General features: G+C 34.9%; 1 protein-coding gene across 1 annotated transcript in view; it reads right to left on the bottom strand.

Annotated features, from left to right (window-relative positions):
* Positions 1–22,268, bottom strand: part of LOC149805308 (uncharacterized) — a 471,406-nt gene that overhangs the window by 195,634 nt on the left and 253,504 nt on the right. Inside the window, exons 69-73 of the mRNA XM_089934018.1 lie at positions 19,942–20,036; positions 13,316–13,501; positions 9,281–9,461; positions 8,087–8,253; positions 6,944–7,071 (exon numbers count right to left, since the gene is read on the bottom strand). Coding sequence (XP_089790144.1) covers positions 6,944–7,071; positions 8,087–8,253; positions 9,281–9,461; positions 13,316–13,501; positions 19,942–20,036 — 757 coding nt within the window. The remainder of the gene's footprint in view (positions 1–6,943; positions 7,072–8,086; positions 8,254–9,280; positions 9,462–13,315; positions 13,502–19,941; positions 20,037–22,268) is intronic.

The raw sequence follows: 22,268 nt of genomic DNA, 5'->3' as shown, positions 1-22,268 counted from the left end.
TTTCCTTACTTCAAGTGCTAGTTATTCGCAACATTTGGTCCAGGTCTATAATTCAGAACCAATGTCATTGTTTAATAGCTATTTTGGTTCTCTCAGTCATCCTGACCTTGATCTTGACCAATCGACCCAAAATCAATAGGATTCTTCCATACCAAAGTGCAAGCTATCCAATGGTTAGCATGCTGAACACATAATCAAAAGTGTGTGGATTTGAATCTTACCATTGGACCAGCCTTTGTAATCTACCCTACTGTGTGTCCTTGGGCAAGGCACTTTAATTCAATTGCCTTGGCACTAAATAAATTACTTATATTGCTGTACCATAAGATACCTAATCACAACATTTGGTAACTGTAGATGGTGCAGAAATCATTTAACTTTTTCAGCCAGTGACCTTCACCTTTTGGAGCCTGATATTTATAGGGCTCTTTGTTCCCCCAAGTGCAAGCCAAACTACTAAGCTGGATAACTGTAGATGGTGAACAACACAAGTTTTCTGCGCAGAAAGGAATTTAGTAATAGACAGAAGGACCATCATACCCTAAAATACTTGACCATATGGTAAATATATAAAAACATAACCAAAAATGTTCAACTTATGTACATGTGCAATGTTGGCCACCTTAGCATCATCCATTAGGATTAAGTGCTTTGAAACCAACTCCAGACTGTTGCCTAAGATTTAGGAAGAAAGAATTGTTGAGATTCAGCGATGCTGTACAATTGCTTATGCTTTTATATATGCTCTTTAATGTGTAAACACCACTGCTTTCATATGGGGATAGCTCTTCTGTACTTATTTGTTGTTGTTGTTGTAGGGTTTAACACCATTTTCCAGCACACAATAGGCTATACATGGCGGCCAGTATTAATGGTGAAGGAAGAACCTTGAGATGAAATAAATGAAGTATTTACACACAATTGGGGAAATATGTAAATCTAATTTGATGACATGAATGTATTTGTTTTCAAAGCAAAACAAAGTTGTTCCAGTGCTCCCACTATGATAATTAATGCTATTCTGTGACAATGGCACTAGACATATCCCATCCTCGTCCCCTGAATTTACTCTGTGGTGCAGCACTGTCAATTTACATAATAATTTTACTACAGTTTGTTTCCATGGTAACATAAAAGAACAATATGTGGTTAATACTTAGCATCAACAAACACTGTTATTCAACATGCATGACATCTGTACTTATGTCTGATTGAAACATCATCAGCAGTGTGAGTTATGCTCCAGAAACAAAAATGTTTATAGACAAACAGTATATGTGTGTGCGTATATATGTAATGGGTTTAATAGCACATCATCACAACAGTGGCAGTATAGAGTTCATCAAAACAGACATTCTAAAAATGTAAAAAATCAAAGACTGCAAAGAGCTTTGGGAAATAAACATGTTATCTAACGAGAGAAAATGTAAAACATAATAATGTCAGATGTTAAAATTCTTTAAAAGATAAATAAAAGCTAATGTTAAAAAGAAAGACCCTTTGATGTGTATTTGTTTGAAGGTTGCATACCTAATTTGCACAGAACTTGTCCATAAAGTAAGTAATTTGTCAATTCTAGCAAGTTTACTTTTTGTACAAGAATAATTTTAATTATAATAAGTGATGTGTTGTAAATTTTGGTTAGGTATTGGGTGTGCTTTCTTTAACCATGGAGATTTTTATGTTTTGCCCCATACACTTAAGAGGAGATAATGGATAGATGGAGAAACAAACAGAAGAAAATGGAATAAATATTGAAACTGAAAAACTGTGAATGACAAAAGAGACATCTAAACTCCTCGTCTAATATGGATACCAAATTTCATATAAATATCTGAAACAGTTTTGGAGTTTTGCCCTGGAAATGAGAGTATTGATGATGGATGGACAAAAAAAAAACTAAAAAAAATTAAACTTAAGAATTATTAATAACAAATGGCACATTGGAACCACTAGTCTAATATGTGTATTCAAATTTCATAAAAATATCAAGTCATAATGAATGGTTTGGAGTTATGCTCCTGAAATTTAAGAGTTTTTAGTTTTTGTTAAAAAGTATTGTTCTAGGATGGGCCCCCACTCTAATGCAGCCAAATGTTATTATACTAGTGAGAAGAAAAAAAAATTAAAATTAACCCCTCATCAACAGATACATATTTGGGTTAACAGATGGAACTCTAATGAATATTTGTCAATTTCTAAATTCAATATATCCACACTTGTTCCAACATAATAGTAAAGTACCTAACTTTAGTTCATAAAAATAGGTAAGTAATCCAATTATCCAGCTTACTGTTGTGTGTTTCTTAGATGTCAAATTTTGTCACTGTGATGATGACTGACCACCAATTACTATCAAGATGACTAAAGCTAATAGCTAAGAAACACAGTTGCTCAGCTCAAATGACAGTACCACAGATACCATAAAGTTGCAATGGTATGGTAGGCATTAACATATTTGGCTTTTCACAATTCAATTATGAATTAATTTGAAAAAAGGTATGAGACTATACCCAGTTGATTGTGTCACAAGTTCACATCATTTGTAAGCACAAAGGATTTCATGTAAGAGTTACAAATTTGTTTGACAGCCATACATTTGCCAGTGAAGGAATAAGTTGTTGAAAAAAGTACAAAATGTTGTCTGACATTTTCAGGTTTGGCAAATGTGAAAGCAATGGGACTAAGCAAAATGAGAGTGACTCCTGTGATAATTGCTAAGAAATATGACATCTACGAGACTAAAAAGGAATCATCAATGATACATTCTGCAGCAGTGGAAAAATGAATGGAATGAGACTAATAGTTACAGCCAGATGTTGGTATACCTCAATTTTATTCACAAGGTTTTTGAGCAGTTTTGCAGTGGTTTATGATTATTCATAGCTCTTTTAAATAACATTAAAACAAGCTTATGATGCTGACCTCATAAGATGCATGTAATTTTTACTTTTCATACTTTATATGTAAATATTACTCACATCAATGTGATCCCCCTCTAGAAAGTTCACTCCTACAGTTTCCTGTTGTAGAAGGAGTGACCTTATAAAAGGGGTACCACTGTAGCAAAGCATATCTGGACTACAAGCCTAATATAACTACATGTACACCGCTCCCTCGATAACTCATGCCCAGATAACTCGCAATCCCGCTTATAACGTGGTGTCTGTCTTGGCTCCCGATTTTTTCCAGAGAAAATGTATTTAAAATATCTTTAAAGTATGCTGAACATGAAAAAATTACAATAAGAATTGATAAATTAAACCTTGATACATTGCTCGTTTTATCATCGAAAATGGTGATTAATACCCATAAAAATATAATCCATATTTTGAAATTTGCAAGTTCTAAAGAAGAATTAATTTCAGAGATCTCGAAAATGCTTAATTACCCGTATTTGGATGCCAATTTTTGATCTGGGACACAGAAAATCACTGAGGCGGGAGTCCGTATGCATGTAATAGGTGCACGGGAAAATTCAAAGATTTGCCAGTCCTGTTTCAGCCACCTGCTTTGTGGGAAAATGTGTTGATCAGTTAACTGTGCTGATATTTACAATGACAGAATTCAGTGACTGAAAGACTCTTTGATGTACTGTTGCCATTTTATAAGAGTACATTAAAAAAAAAAAAGAACATGATGCAACAGCTAGGCGGCTACTTCAAAGGCTTTGACTGGTGGCCGAGTGAGAAAATGTACTGGTATTTAGTGATTGAATTCAGAGGCAGAATGACCCAGTTTTAAAATCCTAGCGAGACCTCTGTTTAAAGATATCATATATTATGTAAGTTTTTATGATAAATAGTTGTCAGTATACTGTAAATGAACAGTCTGGTGAAATAGCAATCAATGAAAACTTCTGGTAAATGCTAACAGGTGGCAACAGAGAATGAAATAAACACCAATTAAACATCTTCCTGCGTGAAAGTCATATTCTAATCCTTTAATTCCCTTTCAGTGTAAACATTATAATCACAACATATTCTGTTCATTGAAAACAGGAAAAGAGTCAATCGACCGTCACATCGAAACCCGTGAGTACTTCTGTGAGAACCTAATTACATGTACATGCCAGTTTTGTTTTGATCAACAACTTGGGGAAGTGTTTGTTGCATTAAAAAAAAAATCGATTACAAGAGACCTGGGGTGCTGGATTAAGGGTCTTGGAGCTGCCTTTGACGTAAAGCAAAACAGTAACAGAGACAACGACGATGATAGTGACTTCGAATGTTTCAGTGAAACTGATGTCATTAATGCTGAGGATGTTTGGGAGAAATTCATACAGACTCATGGTCCTGAGATGGGCGTTTCTGTTGATGATATGGAGTGGATTTGTGCTGACAATGATTGCCCCACAGCCGAATACATGTCAGATGAAATTATAATTAATTCTATAATGAACAAATTTGCAGCAGAAGACGTTCTAACTGGAGTAACACAAGTGTTGAAAGTGATGCAGACGCAGATGTTGCACCCCCCACCCCTCTGCACAGGAAGCAATCAAATATTTTGATATTGCCGTAAGGTGGCTGGAGACCCAAAATGTTGACTACGTAAAGCTCATGCAGTTGAGAAATCTGAGGGATTTTGCTCGGTGGCAGAGAAACCAAGGAGTAACACACACACACAAAATTAACTGATTTTTTCAAAAAGTGAATTGATATTTGTCAAGCGTGGCACAAATGGCAAGTATTAACTTGTTCTAATTTACGTTGTTTTAAATTTGTAGACCAAATAAATATGTTAGTACTGATTAACCCTTGTTTTTTTTGTTTTCCATTTTACTTTTATCGCATTCAAATCTATATATCTATATATCGTTCAATCGGCACTGTTTCTCGAAAAGAGTCGATCTTTTGTATATAAAAAATGTCTAATTTGAATCAAACAATAAAACTAGAATGTATACAATTCAACATAAAAATTAGTGATGTAGTACACAATGTGTAAAGTGGTACACATGTTAAGCGAACGGAAACCACGTGGAATAATGTTTTCGATGATTGCCTCAATATACTGTAATTTATCCTGAAATTAATGTTGTCCTATGAGGAAATAATAAAGTACACCATTATGAAGAGATATTTATTCACAGTTAATCTCAGAACGATTATAAAGTGAGTATTCAGCAGTATAATCTGCTTACCCCCCCCCCCTTATTTTTCTGTTATGTCATCAATCACTTTATTGGTTTTGGGCTTATTTTATAGGTCCCTCGATAACTCGTGCCTCACTTATAGTGCAGTCGATGTTTCTGGACCCCGATGTGCGCAAGTTATCGAGGGAGTGGTGTACTATGTTTTTAAGATATATTTTGAATAAATTTGGAATTTTTGCCTAAATCCAAAAGAGTGGATAATGGATGGATGGATGCACAAGAAAATAAAAACAACCCCAAAAGATAGTTAAGACGAATACCTAATATGAAATAGCAAATGGCATGTCTGGTGCAATGTGTGTACCAAGTTTAATTGTGATACCTTTAATGATCTGAGAGATATACTACATTATGGTGAAAGTGTGGATAATGGATATATAGACAGAAAGAAAAGTGTCAAAAAAGAAATTAAATTTGTGGCTAGCAAAGGCACATCCTGACAACTGGTAACAACTTCACAGAGATACTTTGGATGGTTTGAAAGTTATACTCCAGAAATTAAAATATGTATATTATGCAATTGTAGTATAGTCACTTGCTTGATGACACCAAGGTAGACCAATGCAGACATGATTATACAGAAGAATGGATGAAAACACATAAGAAATATCATATATAGTATACATGTTTATGGTCTAAGGTTGACATTGCCCGGGGTGGGAGTGGGAGACAAGCGCCCCAATCCTCCAAAATGCCCCATACGGCCTGCGTCTCTTACTGCCTCTGTCAACTAAAATCCAGCTCCTGGCCTTCGCGAGTGGCTTAGATTTGAAGCCCGGCAGACCATGTTTTCTACTAACAGGAGAAGGGGTGAAGGCGGCCCACTGGCGCCTTAAAACCAGTTGCTTCGGGTAGATGGGACTCGTAAACTTTGGATGGTAGCTCATCTAGGAGAAGGAAAACTCCGATTCCAAACCTCTGCTGCCTTGTGGCTATACCCACTCATGGGAAAGGCTAAGGGAGTAAACCCCGACAGAAAATCCGGAGATGGAGTCCCTAAGGCGGTATGACATTGACTTCAACGTCATTCCGGCAACTCCTGCGACGTGTTTTGTACATGTTTAACACAAAAAAGGGCATAACTATGAAAAGTGATCAAAATATAACAGAACCACATGCACCAGGTATATGTTTATCCCATGTCAATAATATCTGACAAGATTCAGTGCAGCTTATAAATTGCTGTGGGACTGGGTGCACACACACATTTTATATATACAGTAGCTATCTTAACACTAAAAAGAGCCACAAATCACTATTGTTGCTTCAAAGCATGAAGACTAAATGGTATGCCTTACTTAAATATGTCTTCCACATTTCAGGGCAGTTTGTTAAAAGCTGTAGAACTAGTTGCCCACACAAGAACTATCATATATGGCAGATATATTTAACACCAAAAGGAACACAACTCTGGACAGCATGATGTGAGCAAGTTGATTATATTTCAATAATATCAACCAAGTTTCAATACAGTTTGTGAAAAATTGGGAAAGTAGTTGTACACACAAGAGCTGTGGGATGTATGTACATTAAGTTATATACTCAGAGAGTGTATGTCATGCAAGGACAAGCTCAATGTTATATGCTATTTCCCCCTTTGGATATTTGTCAAGCTATTTTTCAACCATTTCTTAATTTTTAGGTTATGAACCTTTCATCTCATCCATTGTAGCATGGTCTCAAAAGTGAAATCAACAAAGTACTTGTAAGGTTTACATTTTTTACATAACAATCATATTACTAATACATATATAAACCTGGATAGAGAAAGCTATCCAAACTTACAGAGTCAATATTCATGGTAAACATGAGATCTGTCCTGAAAACTGGCCCATCAAAGACCACTCCAGGAACTGGGGGTGTCCTGTCCACAATGATGGCTTGGTTTGCATGGCCAATTGTGCGTAGTTCCACTGCAAATGAGATAAGATTATTGTAAATTGTGTAACACACTTGACAGATAGATAGCCACAAACCCAGAGTCATGACCCAAGAAAAGTATCCCCAAATCAATGTTTCATGTTTTTTCCCCTCATGCCTGCATACAAAAAAAATGCATTAAAAAGTTTAACCCAATTTAACATTTTTATAAATGTTATCTTTTTGTGCCCACAAATGAGTTTCTAGGGTAAAGAAACTGCAATGCAGGTTTTTGTTTCCAAGCTTTTCTAATTAAGTCAAGCTCCTCAATAGGACTGATACTCTACCAAGTAAAAACAATTTACAGGAATTCAAGATAAGACCATTTCTTCCTTTAAACTGTCGAGTATTGAAATCATCTCTGATATTCTTCAGTGATAACAAGATTTACATATGTGGTACACAAAGATTTTTTGGTAATATTCCCATTTCATAATGATTGTCCATTCAGGGGGAATAACGACAACAACATTCTTATGACAGCCATCATAGCAGCCCTACTGGATGTAATTCTGTAACAATTTTCATCATAATGATCATCCATTCAGGGGCAGTTGGAACAACTAGATTTTTAAGACAGTCATGGCAAAAAATGCTGGATGTATGACTGGCATCATTTTCATTTAGAACCAACTAGGAATTGTAAGAAGTCTAGTGGCAAAACCCCATGTTGACATAGCCATCCATTAGGATAGGATTGGTGATAATAATATTTTTAAAATATGACTTTCTATTCTGAAGAAGTAGCAATAACAAGATTTTCAAAATGGCTGCTGTAGTGGCCAAATTAAATGTTAGATTGGCACCAAGGATTCATTGTCTAAACATATTCTGTCAGCTTTCTTTCTTTGTTGAAGGTTGCTTGTTAAGTACTTTGTGGATGTTGTCATGTGCTGTTTTCTATTTTAAAATCTGTAGTTTGAAGTTACATATTTTCATATGGTTAAAGCTGTTGATAATAAAGTATTTATTAACTAGATGATTATAAGTGTTCCTGTACACACTTACCATTGTTGATAGCTCTCAACCTGATCCAGACTGGTACTCCATCAGGAATCTGATATATATGGCTGATGTTTTGACCATATGGATACCTGAACCAATTCATCAAGGCACAGTCTCGTGTGGTTCTTCCCATACACACATCTATTTCACTCACATTAGAGTGAGGGTCACTGAAGAAAGATAAACAAGTTAAATGGCTATATTTTTTTAAAGTGAGCAAGGAAAATATTTATCACAAAATGAATTATGTCTTCTGATGTCAATACCATAAGATTGAAAGGAAACCTATATAATCTGAACACTGAATATTCCATGGAAACCAATATAATTTGAACACTGAATATTCCATGTTTTCATCACCATTCTAGCAGAGAATTTAATGTCATTGCATTGTCTTGAGCTGGTTCAGTGCCTAATCTGTAAAATAAATGTTAGGTTCTAATTTTAGCTGGATTGTAAAACATTTATATTATTCAAAGAACAAATACCTCTACATAGCTACTTCTTTGTAACCATGATTAAAAGAACACATCTACTGTGAATAATAATAAAACCTATACTGAGTCGCATTGTGATTACATATCTAGGTATAGTTTCATAGCAGAATTATTTAAACAAATAATCTAGCTTATAAAAGGCTTATTTTCAAATATATTCTACACTGTTATGAATGTACAAACTCATGTAGGTAGCTTGTTCTGTTAGTAATATTTAGACTGTGACTGATACTTCTACTTTCTTAACTACAATAGATAGACAGTTATTAGTATTGCCATAACTAGGTGAAAAATTATAAGTTTTTACCTGTTTTGTCTATTTTGATTTTTTTAATATTAAATGACAAACTTATGGAATGATCTTAGTATTAGCATAAATTTTTGTGAACAGCTGGTGATGGCAAGAGATTAAATATCCAAAGTTGAGTATTGTAATATTCTTACATTTTCTCATGAACTAAATGTAAAACCAAAAACCAGGCTAGTAATGTTCATTTTAATTCACCATTGTACACATATTAATCTTGCATTATCTGAGATCATAAGGCTTATAATGTTGCTTTGGCTTGTAATTATGAATCTGTTTAGGGGTGGAGAGACAATGAATCAAATCATTTTTATACTTGCAGAAAGAAGTATAATTGTCATCCAAGAAGAAATGGAAAATACAATAATTTCATTTTATTGTATATTATCTTACCTGACATTGTATTCAGCAAATATCTCAAATGTGTCTTCATTATACTTCATATTGAATATTTCATGGAACAGTGGTGGTGATGTGTCAACAACATAAGGTGTTGTGTGGCAGACTGTGAGTGACAGAGGACCACCATACTGAACACTATTCAGAGCTCTGAGTGTGATATAGTATTTCCCATCTGAAAATATTATTTTTCTATTTACTGTATACATAAAAATCCACATGACAGAATGATTAAACACTGTATCACTTATGAAACAAGTAATTTGGGCTTTATTCAACTTTTAAAACCCATTCTTAGGCTAAAATTTAAATATTTTTTATTAAATTAGGACCCAGATGTGCCCAGTATCCAGATGTGGGAGTCATATGGTACTCACCTTTTCTGTCTATTCATCTATTTCTACATTCACACTTTTTTTTAAACCCACATAACATGGCAGCCTATGCACATAACTTTATGCTATTTGGTACATGAATTGCCTATTATATGCAGATGTGTCCCTTAAAGCATTTTTGTTGGCAGGTCCCTTTTTGATGGAGTTATTGCTCTTTTTCCATCAGCGCTGTATCTCCACCACAGCAGAGTCTTGTGACCAGGCTAGCTCAGAAACCATTTAAATATTCTAAATCAGATATGACCTATATGTGTCTTTTATATATTCTGTTCCGTCTGCTCCAATTTTGATATAGATATGGCCCTTGACAATTAACTTCATTTCTTTAGATGGAATGTCACTTGTAGCATTGCAGTAATACATTATAGAATTCAATCATTATGGTTGGATATTTATTGATATGGCCATTTTACCTAAACACTCACATTGTAAATAAAGTCCAAAGGACTTTATGTTAACTTTGTGAGTGATTAGATTAACAATTTACACTTTGATAAATTCCCAACCATGATATTAAATCCTTATAATTCCAATCTGCTTCCTTTCTGTCATCATATTAGCAGATTTCATCAATAAAGCATTCAATATTAGGGAGCTCAGTTTTCTTTCACTAGCTAACTTCATTCCACCAAAATACCAAGCCCCATCTTCACGTGTCAAAAGTTGTAGATACTTATATTGTATTATCAGCATTATAGAGTAGATTGTCAGAATGAGTCATTCCAGTGACCTACGGAATTTCGTTATGGCTATTTATTTGTTCTTGTTTAAAGTAGGTTATTCCATTTTCTTCAACATTAAGCTTATATATGGCATGTGTTGCTTAAGCATCATTGTTTTTGCATCTTTCAAAAATAAATTGTGTCCATTTTTAGGGAGATCCCCTGCTCATCACATGACCCTGACATTTAATAACAACTGCTGAAACATATCATCAAAGCAAAATGCAATAATTTCTGAATGTAAAGTGGCTTATAAAAACATGCCACGGGCTTTCTTTGGTTAAAGGGGTGAGTGTTGCAGTGCTGAAATGACTGCAATTATATTTTTTTAACTTCTAAAATGGGCAATTTTAATCAGGGGGTTGCAAATTTTGATCAGAAACCATGGGGTGGGTGGGTGGGTGCAGGGCTCATCATTATTATTATGGTATAGAGATAAAGCTTCTCATAAAATGACCTGGAAACTGGAAACCAAAAGTAGTCCACAGAATTGATTGATGTGTAAAAAATTTCCAGAAAAGTATCACATTGCTGTTTAGTTCCAATCAGATTGCAAAAACCTCAATCAATTCATAACAACTGGAATTGTGTGTGATGTGATTTGGATTTTTAACATAGCTTTAAAACAAATTCAGTCACATTGGTATGATGTCTGCAGTGTGGCAGTTTATAGTGATGTCTAGCACTGGGGCAGCACAGCCAATGTGGGTATGTGAGAAAGCCTGCCAGTAGCTTCTCGAGGGTCGGTGGTTCTTTCCGGGGTTTTCCCGGGTTCTTCCTCCACCATTAATACTGGCCGCCATGTATAGCCTATCTTGTGCTGAAAAATGGCGTTAAACCCCACAACAACAACAACAACTGGGGCAGCAGACATGTAGCATGATGTCCCACCCAGTCACATTATCCTGACACCAGGCCAACCAGTCCTAACACACCTCTTAATGCTGAACATCTAGCAGGCAGCTATTATTACCATTCTTCATAAGACTTAAGTACCACCTTCCACATCCAAGGTAGATGCTCTAACCCATTAGACCACCATCTTAGTCGTCAGCTGGAATTATAACTGGATGCAATTTGGTAGTGAACTGCCTATTACATGCAAATGTTTCTATTAAAAGTTCTGTCTTTTCAAGTCCAATTATGAGGGAGTTATTGTCCTTTTTCCACCAATTACATCTCCACTACAGTAGATATTTGTAACCAGCATTGCACAGGAACCATTAAGCAATTTCTGATGCAATTTAGTGCACAGATTATCTGAAGACAAGATGTGCCTTTTACAGGGTTTGTCTCTTCAACTCCTTTTTTGATAGAGCTGCGCCCCTTCAAAATTAACAATATCTTCAGCTGGAATGTTGCTCACAAATAGCACAAATCAATAACCATTCAACATATTCTGATGTAATATGGTATGAACACTGTATCATAGCCTTGCCAATACCTTACTAGGCCTTAGTCTCAGTTTGAAGAGTTACAACTTTCGTATTTCTTATCCTCTTGATTCTGGTTTCTGCATGATAACTCCACCAAAATTAGATTCCAAATATATTTGGTATGTGCTCCTATTGAATGAGTTTAATTTCCTGGGTTCCTTTGCATTATTTACAGTAGTTATGGACCCTGGCTGTCTGGTTCCCACTACTCAGGTTTCTGCTGGATATCAAATCAACACAGTCTTCATTAAAAATCAATCAGACACCATCTTGTGGTGAAAACCACATGTGACATGACTTTAGATTATACAAGGTCTTCTGGTAAAAAACTCATGATATGCCTTTCTGTTCTGGAATAGTAGCAACAAGATTGTAAGATGGCTGCTATGGTGACAATAATGAAGGTTAGACCAGCATCAATTTCAATCATGACCAACTAGACATCACAAAATAGCTTTTATTAAAACCCCAGGCTAATGTGTGCATCCTTTCAAAAGGAGTCATGATAACTAGATCTTAAAAATGGCTATTGTGGAGGCCATGCTGGATGTCTGAACAGAACAATTATCATTATGTTTGTGATTTGGAATATTAACATAGCTTTAATATTTTTAGTAAAATCACTATGATGTCTGCATTTTCATTTAGGACCAACTAGTCATCACAAGAAGGTTCTTGGTAAAAACCCAATGCCAATATGACTTTCTGTTCAGGAAAAGTAGCAGTTACAAGATGCTCAAGATGGTTCCTGTATTGGTCACAGTGGATGTCAGATTGGCACTATCTGCATTGAGGACCAACTAGATGTCACGAGACAATTTTAGTGAAATAAATATTTGACTATCCTTTCAGAAATAACAGCAATACAAATATCAAGTTAGCTACTGTGGCAGTCATACTGGATGTATGAGAAGTGCTATTTTCATTTGGGTTCAGCAAGACATTGAGATCAATATATTTGTATAAAATTTCATAGCAATCCTCCAAGTAGTTTAGGAGGAGTAGCAATAACTTTAGTACATGGATGAACACAAAAATTGCTATAAATTAGGGGTCTCAAACACACAACCTGCAGGCTGCATGCAGCCTGCCAAGTCGTATCCTGTGGCCCGCAAAATGATTGGCGTCACAAGGTGTCATGAGAGATAATAAAGGTGGTGCAGCCCTTGGGCTATTGAAAATGCCATCATGTGGCCCTCAGTGTGGTTCGAGTTTGTGACCCCTGCTATAAACAAAGAAATGAACTTCCAGTTTCATTGGCATGGAGATGACCTGTTGTATAAAACTAATTTCAAACAGGCTGAGAACATTTAAATCTCATGAAAAGATACTTTCAGTAATCACTGTTATCCATTGGTGACATTACATATGAGGAAAACAAAATAAGAAATTAGCCAATACAACAAAAACAAATTGGAAAAATCTGTCAAATTATTGGATAAAAAACAGCAAATGTTTCCTTAACACTTGTTTTACCTGGTAGAACTGTGTAAGGAGCTGGGATGGGATAGATGAGTCCCATGTTTGTCCACTGAGACTGGGAAAGCAGGTGCCTGTGAGGATCATGATGATAGTGTATTAACTCTTCACAGAACTGAGTTCCGACAGCCCAGGAGTAACCCAGAAGTCCAGTTTCCTTGTCATGAATACCATCCCAGTTAGCTATGTTGGAAAAAAGTTTTTAATAAAATCATGCATTCTTTTAAAAGACAATATTAAACCTGTAAAAATGAAAGTTTGCTCTGCCTATGAAAAACTGTCTATAAATAGTTGCTGCTTCAAGATTAGTTGCTATTTAAGATAATCAACCATAGAGTTACATGTTCATCATTTGGAAAAATGTCTGAAAAGTATGATTTCTTTACCCTTCCCCAATACCAGTGTATCTAGATGCCCCTACTGCATTTCAATCCAAGCACTTTTTTATGATTCTACCACATTTCACTGTATCTGCATGCACTTGCCATTCTCCATACAAGCACTTAACAGATGCCCACTGTAAACAACTGCCATTTGCATGATCAGTTTCATAGCACCATCAGTTGGGAATATACCCACTAGTAAAAGAGGCCTTTTGGACGTTTCTGTAATATAATAGCATGTACTAGTTATTAGATGAGTTCTAAATAGTCAAACAGAGATATCTGAGGTCATCAGAGATTTCCCCAAAATGAAAATGGCTTATGCTATCATTGCAGGTAAGAAGCACAAAGTCCAGACTAACAGACTGATTTTTGAGGATTAAAATTTATTTCAAAACATTTTTAGTAATCATAAAAAACTGTTTAATAAAAACGAACATGGCAAACCCAAATAGTGTGCACAGGAATGATAGTGACAACTGATCAATCAACATTTTAAACCCAACAAAACCAAGAGTGAAATCTATAATTACTAGTCTCAGTCTCACTGCTTGATGTACATGTAAGCTAGAATGTTGCTTTTTATAACCTTTTACTATAGAAAGAAACAAAAAGTATTAAAACTCAGTCTGAAAGCTGTCAACATACATGTATATTAATGTACAGTTTACCCAAGCCAGGTGTATTTAGATACTGTTGTGGCAAATGAAGGTGCAGGATGCGATATTCTGTGACTAGGGTGACAGTTAATTGTTCATAAATTTGCCATTATGTTCTGTCGTAAGTTAATGTGTTTTGTCATCTTTGTCATTTTAGTCCTGCTTTCACGATGCATAAGTATTAATATGCCTATATTGCAAGTTAATATGAATCTTAATATACTGACCTGGAATGTTAGAGGAATTATGTCCTCTGCTCTTAGCTTTAGTGCAATGCTGGATAAATATAATGTTGACGTAGCTTGCGTAACTGAACATAAACTATTACAGCACATACTTCCATTTTGCGATACTATTCGTTCTGATTATAAATGCACTGCTAAGGCAGAGGATATTTCCTCTAATTGTATGTTAATAAAATGTGGTAAAGGAGGAGTTGCAATCTTCTGCAAAACTTCTCTCATGAGATATGCTAACTTTATAGATGAAGTTAATAGTGACAGAGTTGTTGGCATAGAATTCAAATTTCCTGATATGCAAAATGTATATATTTTTTGTGTATATATGCCGACCCTATTATATGGCATAGATTGTTACAAAGCGCAAATTGAGTTGATTCAAAATCTCTATGATCAGTACTCACAGCTGGGGGACGTGTATTTTACTGGTGATTTCAATGCAGTAGCTGAACCAGCCACTTTCAGAGATTACAAAGATAGAGTATTTCATGAGTTCTTGCGATATAATAATCTAGTGAGTGCTGGACATTTAATAATATGCACTGGTTCCCGCTATACGTTCACCCCAGCAAGAACGATGATTGATCATTTTGTACTGTCGGATCAATGCATAGGTAGATTACGAAGTGTGCACATTGTTTCAGATCACGAAGAGCACGCGATATCTGACCACCTCCCTATCCTTACTTCCCTTCGTACAGTGACCTGTGGGAGAGACTTCAGACAGTCTATGAAGAGAAACAACATAGCCTGGAATAAATTAAACGCTGATATCTTGAAAAACTATCAATCTGAGCTGGACCTTTGCCTGAAAACTTTAGATATAGATACTATTTCGGACAATGTTGATAGCTTTTACCAGCACATTGTTAATGCAATACAGCAGTCAAGCGACATCGCGCTTCCAAAGTCTAAATTCAATTATCATGCCAAACCATATTGGTCAAATGAACTCAAAGAAGCACATAAACTTCAAAGACAAGCTAGGTATACTTGGATAAATGAGGGAAGACCGAGGGGTAGTCAATTTAATTCTTACAGAGAATATAAAGATAAGAAGAGAGACTTTAGAAACGTTCAAAAACTGGCTGTGGAAAAATATATGGGGGAGGTGTATGAAGAAATTGAAAAAGCACATGAATGCGATGTAAGACACTTTTGGAAAATGATCAACATTAAGAGAGGGAACAATACAAATTTTTGTCAGGAACTATCAACTGATGGAGTTTGTGTCCGTGATGATGATTCCATCGCAAATGGCTTTGCTAGATACTATGAGGACATTCACACGCCGAATTTAAACCATAGTTTTGACGGAAACTTTTATGAATTTATAGAGAGAGAATTAAATCGGGGTCTACAGGACGAAGTAAGCCATATCGAGGCCTTACAGACCAGTATCAGTTTAAATGAAGTAAGAGAAATCATTAAAGGTCTAAAGAAATCAAAAGCATCGGGCCATGATCAAATTTGCAATGAACATTTGATCTATGGCAGCGACTACCTCATCGAGTGTATGACAATTTTATTTACTCGGATGATTGATCAATCTTACATACCTGTAGATTGCAAAAAAGGGTTAGTAATACCACTGTACAAAGGTAACAGAAAATCAAAGAACTCCCTCGAAAGTTACAGGCCTGTTACTTTACTGCCTGTTATCTACAAAACCTTTGAGAAAATTATTCATGAACGTTTGGTAACTTGGCTCAAAGATACTAATTCTAGTATACCCAGTTCACAACAACATGGCTACCAAAAAGGTTTAGGCTGCACAACAGCGAGTTTTGTGCTGTTGCAATCAGTACAATATAATGTAAACATGGGTTCACGGGTTTTTGCTGCTTTTCTTGATACAAAAAAGGCATTTGATACCGTGTGGCACGAAGGACTGCTTTTTAAATTATTCACGTTGGGAATTACGGGTAAATCCCTTTTGATATTTTTTAACATGTATACAAATTTACAGAGTAAAGTTCTTGTAAATGGGCAATTTTCAGATTGGTTCTCAATTGGCCAAGGAGTGAGACAAGGGGGTGTTTTGTCAACCTTGATGTACACAATATTTATAAATGACTTGCTGCTACAGTTAGAAAATAGTGGATTTGGAACAAAGATTGGATCCTTAGCTGTGGGAAATCCAACCCTAGCTGATGATATTTCACTTTTGGCTATATATCCTAGCAATCTACAAAAGCTGTTAGATATAGCATACGACTACAGTAATAAGTGGCGATTCGAGCTTAGTGTTACAAAGTCATACATTATCATTTTCGGACCCCAATACAAGAATTTTATCAATATGAAATGGTATCTTGGCCCGTCATGTTTGCCGGTCACCGATTCGGCAACACACCTGGGTCACCGGATTAACTCAAAGCTGACGTCGCATGACGCAATACTCGATGCATGCAAGAAAGGGAAAAAATCTTTTCACGGTCTGTTTGGTATTGGCATTAAACCGAATGGTTTAAATCCTTTGGTTGCTGCAAATGTAATTAAAAAGGTAATTTTCCCTTCAATGTTTTATGGAAGTGAATTATGGTGTAACATTTCAAAAAGTGACCTCGCTTTATTGGATAAAACTCTGAGGTATTTTGCCAAACATTTACAAGGTTTTCCAATACATACAAGATCAGACATTGCCCTGGGAATGCTAGGATGGACATCAGCGCAGTCCGAAATTGATAGAAGAAAATTGATGTTTTTACACAGATTGTGTTTGATGCCTAACAATGTACATACTAAACGTGTGTTTAACGTTGCGTTATTTCACTTCATTCTGAGCGGATGCATGTCAAGCTGCGGGTTAATTTCAAATTTATATTATACCTCAAAGAAGTTTGACTTGCTCGGGTATCTAACTGATTATTTACATCATTCTGAAATTCCAGATAAAGATAATTGGAAAGAAATTGTAAGGTCAAAAATTGTTGGTCTTGAAAATAGCCTCTGGAGAGTTCGTATGTCTAATCAAGCAGATTTTGATAGATTCTCTTCGATACACGAATACTTACGACCTGCCTCAGTGTGGCAGTCGGCTAAAACTAGACCACACACTAAGGTATTTACATATGTAGCTAAACTATGGGCTGCTGTTCCACAAACACAGCTTGATATGTGTATTAGATGTGGGAATGTTTATACAGACTTGATACTTCATTGTTGTGTTAGTTGTCCTTATATGTCGAACTTTCGAAATTCTTTCTGGGATTTCCTTACTGATAAATTTCCCCTGAGCCTGCACATTACGTTATTTAATGCAGAAGATGAGCTGCAACTACAATATCTTTTAGGTAAAAGGTTACCATCAGGAGTAATCGACAAAGAAAGCTCCAAGCTATTCGTCCTGTATGCAGCATACTTTGTCATGCAGTGTGCAGCTATCTTCTGTAAATAAGGTACTGAAACTTGCAACTTATGAGTTGACGAACACTTTGTTGATTGATATTGTGTAAGAATTTGTATTCCAATATAGAATTTTTTTTTTTTTTTTTTTTTTTTTTTTTGATTGTATTCAGATGATTTATTCTTATATCATGTAATCTTCCATGGAAGGAAATAAAGATGATGATGATGATGATGATGAGGATTAAAATTTATTTCAAAACATTTTTAGTAATCATAAAAAACTGTTTAATAAAAACGAACATGGCAAGCCCAAATAGTGTGCACAGGAATGATAGTGACAACTGATCAATCAACATTTTAAACCCAACAAAACCAAGAGTGAAATCTATAATTACTAGTCTCAGTCTCACTGCTTGATGTACATGTAAGCTAGAATGTTGCTTTTTATAACCTTTTACTATAGAAAGAAACAAAAAGTATTAAAACTCAGTCTGAAAGCTGTCAACATACATGTATATTAATGTACAGTTTACCCAAGCCAGGTGTATTTAGATACTGTTGTGGCATCCAATTCTAATGATGGCACACTGTACAATATAGCAAGAGACATGTTTACTGAGTTTTAGTTCAGTGATATGAGGCAAATAGTTAAGCTGTCTACTACATGTATAAAACATAATTATAGTTAAAACACTGACTGACAGGCATGATAAAAGAGACATTTATTTTTGCTGAAGTAAGAAATTCCACTTTGAAATTAATATCCTTTTAGAGAAAATATACAATATACAATAAACACTAAAAAGATAAATTGATAAAAAGTTACGCATAAACTTTAATTAAAAAATACCATTTAATTAGATATTGAAAATCATTTCAATTAACCCAATTCAAGCCATGATATGAGTCTTTAAGATGGATGATCCTTTGTAAGTTACAATGTTGATGCATTATCTAAATCATAAAACTCCTTATAAACATATACATTAAATGCATTTGCCTCTTTATAGAACAAATATTGTGAATCAAAGAAAAACATCTTGGTTTGGCAGATTACGAATGTGGAATTTATCTTTGCATGAGAATAACAGAACATTTTAATACCTGTTCTAAAAGGTGGAGTTAATACATTTTCTTCTCAGATTACTAGGTAACTGATGTTATCTGCAAATTAACTATGATGCTCAAACACTATCAATGTTAACCCAGCTGAATATCAAACAGCTTATTCACATGTTATTATTAAGTCCAGTAACACTAAAATAATGCTCATTTCGCAAGCTGATCCCATAAATGGCACTTTGATAATTGTTTGTTATAACACAAACACCTACTGGTTATTTATTTTATACAGGGTGGTATGGTAGCTCAGTTAGAAGAGCAGCAGACTTGTAATGCAAGTATTGTTATTTCAGTAAGTGGTAAGGCCAGCCTAGGTCAGCATCCTTGTGGTGTCCTTGGGAAATGCATTCAGCTTCCACTTTAGCTCCCATTTCCTTGGCATGATGTAACCAATAATACAATCAAAGTGCCAGCATTAAACAAACAAAGACAACCAATCATCCAATCAGTCTTTATGAAAATGGCAGCATTCATCAGTGAGCCAAACTCTGACATTTTGCAGGATTATTTTGCATGAAAACATCAATAGTCTTTGTGTTAAATCTGCTGTTTAAGCGGTAACAGTGTGATGGCATGTGCAGTAGCTCTGACAACTGAACACATTCTTCCCTCACACTGATGATTGAAAAACTGCCATTTTGATGTAGGTATTTTTTCATTTAGAAGAAACTACATTTACATAAAATCTGCCAGCAGCAATTGAGATATAGATCACACAGATTTTGATCTCATCATATCTAATGGCACACTGCAAACACAAATGCTAATTGACCAACTTCAGGAACCAACATAATGGTTGATCTTGCCCCATCAAGACTACAGACAAACATTTATTTGGTGTCTGAAAGCACAAGGCTGAGATGATATACCTGATATAAAGTTGTTGCTTCTGGTGTAGAGTAGGTCTGTAAGCATTACATCTCCATTAAAAACTGTTCTTGACCCGGGTCCATCAATAATAACTCTGTAACAATTTACACAATATTAGACTGAATAATTATTATACAAGTGAAAAATAAGTTAGGCAAATAAAATAGTTCTAAAATGTATGTAAATAGATAATGGTATCTTCACATTTTTCCTAGGGTTTATAAAAGCATGAAGATCAATTAACATGCTATGCAATACATTATATATCTGTCCCATTTTAATAAAATTCTCTAAATTTCTCCTGAAATTGAGATTTTACATATTCAAACTTATGATACTTCTAATGATAACAATATTTTTGTCAGTGGTATTAAAAATATGCAAATATCACTTTTAGTATAAAAATCTACCACAGGGATACCTCCTTAATCCTTGAAAAAAGACTCTGGAATTCAAATTTGATGAAATCTTCAAACATTACTCCAAGATATGAACAGACTTGATTGAGGAAAGTTCAATATTTTATTAATGTATTTCAATCCCTGATGCATGCTGACTGTGCTGTGAAAAATCACCATTACCAGCCAAGCAATAAGATATTAAATATCCCAAGGAAGACATTTTGAAAAGTTTATTGAAACTGGGGCCAGGTCAGCTAAATTTGGACAGAAAGTTATGAAATGACTTATCTCACTTCTATCTGAAGAAAATCTAATTTTTCAGCTAATGCAGCAAGGGTTATAAAATCCATCATTTGAGAAATAGGTTTTTACCAGTAAGGACACATTGGTCTAGAGCAATTTTGATTTCCTAAAGTATTACACGTTATTAGTATTGTTTATTCTTCAGCTAGAGATGTATTCAAAGAATACTAATGCACTGCCTTCTCCCTTTTATTGAAGCCTGATGTATATGAGCGAATGAACTACATATAAATTAAAAGTTCATTAGTATGTATTTGTATTATACAGAATAAGCCTGAGAAATAAACTTAAACCATAAAGAATAACCAACATCATTGAAGTGTGAAATATAGGTCACATTAACCTACTTTTGTGATGAGAGTGTAGCACTTATCAAAATGCATCCCATCACCAAGTTTAATGATCCCAGGAATATCAGCATTTTTACAGTAAATATATGCAAAAAACCTGAGCTATATGCAACAACTTAACCAAGAAGGTACAACTCATGTGCATATATGTACAAAGTTAGAATCCTCAGTTGTGGAAAGGTGCTATGCAATACATTCTTAACTGTCCTAATATGAAGAAAGAATGGTTGACATTTAGAGAGGATGTACATAAGTATATTCTTTTATCTGTGTGAACAACAATACTTCATATAAGTGAACTAAAATATAACAACCATATTTTCTTTATGAACATTTCTCTGACGAATGTTCCAAGTCCAACTAGATGCACTATTCTTCTTCTTCTCCAGCATCTGAATCCACACTGAAAGTCTGATATTAGAGGAGTCTATCACTAATTGTATGGTTTTACCAATAAAGCATGTTACTACTATAAGACAATAGCTGGAAATGTTTATGGTATTTGCCAGGTTTGGGTGTCAAAGTAGCTATAGTAGCTATTGCTTCTTCCCATGATGGCAGAAAGTGGCCAGTTTCCAAGATTGTATTAAAACTATTTAATTGTGTATTGAGAGCTGTGTCAGGTAAGTATTTGCTAAGTTGATGGTCATCTGGTCATGCTGAATGTCATGGGCTTAATGAATAGAGTCATATACTTGTTTTGAGTCAAAGACTTATTGCAATCTTCAGTCTCTATTAAATATTAAATTACACAAGCCTGTTATTTTAGGTCTTTTACATGGCAGACATTTAACATAGCTTTCTGTTTGGAAATTTTTGGAAAATGCTTCATCCCATGTATTTGAAACTGCTGTAGTATAGTAACAAATTTATCAGATTTTCTTAGATGTCTGATTGATTGTCCTTATCATGTTCCATACTGATTTAATAAAGGAGCAATAATTCAACATTGGTAACACTATAAACCCATTCAACATTTGTGGCAATTGCATAAAAAGATCTCACCTCAAGTAGGCATCTGATGTATGTCTACAAGTATTATACTGATTACACTTTTATTACATACATTTCATGAAACATATTTTATATAAACACTGCAACTAGTATGTATTGTGCCAGAAGACCAATGATAGGTAATTAGCACAGATATAGTGTGATAGTCCTATTTCTGTGTACACAATATTGATATCCAAGATTCTCATGTCTTTGTTTATGTTGTATTTACTGGTGTCTGTGTCAGTGGACCATATAGTTAATACTTCTCATTGACAG

This window comes from Sinohyriopsis cumingii, chromosome 2 (assembly GCF_028554795.1).
Source record: "Sinohyriopsis cumingii isolate HCF-2022 chromosome 2, ASM2855479v2, whole genome shotgun sequence".
In the NCBI taxonomy this organism is placed as follows: domain Eukaryota; kingdom Metazoa; phylum Mollusca; class Bivalvia; order Unionida; family Unionidae; genus Sinohyriopsis; species Sinohyriopsis cumingii.
The sequence above is the reverse complement of the archived record's forward strand: the minus strand, read 5'-3'. Positions and strand labels throughout refer to the sequence as shown.